The sequence below is a fragment of the Brassica oleracea genome, chromosome C6 (genome assembly GCF_000695525.1).
Source record: "Brassica oleracea var. oleracea cultivar TO1000 chromosome C6, BOL, whole genome shotgun sequence".
Taxonomy (NCBI): domain Eukaryota; kingdom Viridiplantae; phylum Streptophyta; class Magnoliopsida; order Brassicales; family Brassicaceae; genus Brassica; species Brassica oleracea.
In genome coordinates, this window is record NC_027753.1 from 34,896,005 (window position 1) to 34,899,266 (window position 3,262).

The window sequence follows — 3,262 nt, forward strand, 5'->3', positions numbered from 1 at the left end:
TTAAATTTAAAATTATATCATAAACTTTAAACTTTAAACTAATTTACAATTGTAAATGTAACGTCTAGGCCTAGTAACGTCGGCTCCCCTATCACGGATTCAGTAATGCACAAGTACTCAAACAAATTAATCTCACGAGCCAAGTTATAAATGTAATGTCGGCTCCCGAAAACTCCCAACAAAATAAAAACAAACACGTAAAAAGTTCATATAAACAATGTTCTCAGCAGCCAAAGCGCCAAGTGTGTTACCCTCATTACGCATCTGTCCCATTGTAATATAGGCAGCTCGTGACTCTCTCCTTTTCTCCATCTCCTTTAATTTTCATAGTATTTTAAACCAAAATGTTGTAAACAAAAAATTGGGTGGCACATAGAGTCCACCTCATCTTTCTACACGCCTACATCCAAAGGACATACAACTCAGCACATGTATTGAAACACCATCGCTGTCTCCATCTTCTTTATTATATTTTCTTTCAATATATATAACTATATAACGACTTCTTATAATATACACATGTTAAATCCATATCATAACCCCTTCATTTATAGATAAAATAAATATTCAATCAGCCAATCCAACCAACCAGCTATAATCATCATAAATAGCGTCAACAAACATTCACTAAATATCTTAAATATTATTCGTGCCGCCACAAACAAATCAGTAACAAGTCTTTACTGTTACTGAAAAAGCTTAGGAAAACATATAACAATAGTAGAAAATTAACATTCCTCTATTCAAATCTCGGCGATAAGATAATATTCATATTTAATACATAAAAAAAAAAAGCATGATAGATCCAGACCCGACCCGGTTTTAATCCGCGATGGCCCAGTTCATGTCGTTCTCAAATATCCAGTGACAAACCTCAATCAGACCCGGTTTCGACCCGAGAGCTAAGAAAGCTCCGTGCTTCGGACCCCACGATGACGTGTCCATGTGACAGATGGCGATCCCGTGGTTGATCTTGGTCTTACTCTTCAAGTCAAGAAGATCCGCTTCGTAGACCCGAACCTTAGGAACGGAGTGGCAGTAATACATTAGATACGGGTACAAACTCTGGTGACATGACACAGCTTTCGTCACTTTCCCGCCGTTGATTCCGTTGACTTTCCCGATCACCACCTTCTGCTTCGACCCCGCCACATTCTCCGTCGTTCGCAGCACCACGCTCCGACCAAGCACCGACGTGGCGAAATCGATCATATCCTCGGCGGAACCAACGCACCGCTTCGTCTCTCCAACACTCGGCGACCTCTCGCATTCCGTCACCGCGTCGGAGATGATCTTCTCCATCGTGGAGTTCTCTCCGGCGTGGAAGATCTTGTTGATCTCGGCGAGCTTGGAGGTGGAGAAGGGGAGCTTCGAGATGATGCTCCGGGGCAAAAACGACCTTTCAGGCATTTTATCCTTAATGTCAGGCATAGGAATCACTGTGCCTTCTTTAAGCGACGCCTCTCTGAAGAATTTGCCCGGCTCGATCCACTTATTCACGGTTTTGCCATCGCCGAGGGTTGCTGACGTGGAGGAGACGTTGTACTTCGCGAAACCGACGCCGTTTTTGGCGTAGTCCTTGAAAGTGGAGTTGGGCGTGTAGGTTTTGAAGCTGATCTTGTGTCCTTCGGCTCCTTTGCCATAACCGGTGAATGTCTCCGAACCGGGATTGAATGACTGACCGTAATTAGTGAATTTAGCCGTACCGGAGTTTGAGTCTTTAGCGTAGGAGGAGAAGGAGTCGTCTCCGACGTTGGATTTGTCTCTGTAGTTCGCGAACGTGTCGGAGGCGGCGTTGCCGGAGGCGCCGTAGTTTTTGAAGTTGTTCTGCGGGACATTCCCGTCGCTGCCGTAGCTCGTGAAGGAGTCGTTGGCGGCGTTTCCTTTCTCGCCGTAGTTCGAGAAGCCGGAGCCGATTACGTTGGCGGAGACGCCGTACGAGGCGAACTCGTTCGGCACTCCGTTCCCGTTCTTGCCGTAGCTCGTGAACGACTGGCCGTTCCCGGCGTTGGCCTCGTGAGTGTAGGTTTTGAACGACTGAGCCTTTCCGTTTCCGCCGTCGGAGTACGCCGTGAATCGGCTCGTCGGGTTGTTAACGCCGTTTTGGTAGTTGGTGAATTCTCCGGTGCCGCCGGTTCCGAAGGTCCCGTAGGAGTTGAAGTTTTCCTCCACGACGTTGCTGCTGTCGCCGTAGACGGTGAACTTATCGTCGTGTCCGGCGGCGTTGCGGCTGTATCTCCGGAACGAATCGGTGACTACGTTGCCGTCTTTGGAGTAGGTTTTGAACGAGTCGGCGCCGCCGGCGGCGGCATTGCCGTAGTTGGTGAAGTTCTTCTGGTCGTAGACGGAGAACTTGACGTCGGCGTTGTGCTGCTCGAGGCTCGGGGATAAATCCGGGAAGCAGAAGAGGTTCGCGGCGGAGCAGAAGTCCGGGAGACGTGTCGGGAGCGAGTTCTGGGCGGCGAGTTTGGCGAAAGTGGCGGACTCGACGGCGTTAAGCGGTGAAGCCTTGGAGATGAGGAACTCCGATCTGAGAGATGATTTGTCGCTGCGGATCTCTTTGTTCCAGTAACGGACAAGAGATGCTTTGGGAGTGAATGGATTCTCCTCCGCCGAGAAACCGCCGCCGATTAACCGTCCTCCGACAAAGGCAACCTGCGTTACCCCCAAGCATTGATTCAACATCAAGAGATCAAACCAAAACCAGTAACCGCAAATTCATCAATCGACTATATAATAAATAATGATGATGATAATCAGACAAATCAAAATGAAAAAGACAGAACCATCGAATCACATTCTAGAAACAGCAGTTATGAGATTCGAAGAGTTTTGCTTACATTGAAGAGACAGAACAAGAACGATTGGAGAAGAAGCAACGGTTTGAGCATTGTTTGGTTCTTAGTGAGAGAAGAAGAAGATATGGAGCAGAGAAGAGATTGGTGGGCTTGTTAATTTTGAGAGCAGATTGTGTAGTATATATATAGAGAGAAGCCGAAAAAAGCCTACACCCATTATATTTTCTTGACAACCACCAAAAACTTACACATTTAAATTCAAAATATATCAACTTAATTTATTTACTAGTTACATTAATTGTGTATAGTTGTATGATTTTAGTATAAATAAATAAATAATGACATTAGATTGGAAGAAAATAAATCGACTAAATTAGATAGGATAATGGGGAGGGGGGGGGGGAATAAAGTAGGAATTAAAAAAAATGAAAGTGTGGAGTTAAAAAAGGACAGCAGAAAGAGAG

General features: G+C 45.7%; 1 protein-coding gene across 1 annotated transcript; it reads right to left on the reverse strand.

Moving 5' to 3' along the window:
- Positions 1 to 527: 527 nt before the first annotated feature.
- LOC106300195 (probable polygalacturonase non-catalytic subunit JP650) lies at positions 528 to 3,049 on the reverse strand. The gene is made up of 2 exons (XM_013736290.1): positions 2,841 to 3,049; positions 528 to 2,655 (listed from the first exon to the last, which is right to left on the reverse strand). The coding sequence occupies exons 1-2, from the start codon at positions 2,889 to 2,891 to the stop codon at positions 823 to 825; spliced, it is 1,884 nt and encodes a 627-aa protein (XP_013591744.1). The 5' UTR covers positions 2,892 to 3,049; the 3' UTR covers positions 528 to 822.
- Between the last annotated feature and the right edge of the window lie 213 nt (positions 3,050 to 3,262).

What these genes read in the sequence shown, in the direction of transcription:
- LOC106300195 (XM_013736290.1), bottom strand. Translation starts at nt 2,891, where the DNA reads ATGCTCAAACCGTTGCTTCTTCTCCAATCGTTCTTGTTCTGTCTCTTC. An exon ending in TCTTGTTCTGTCTCTTCAAT is followed by an intron (nt 2,656 to 2,840) that starts GTAAGCAAAACT and finishes GGGGTAACGCAG; the next exon opens with GTTGCCTTTGTCGGAGGACG.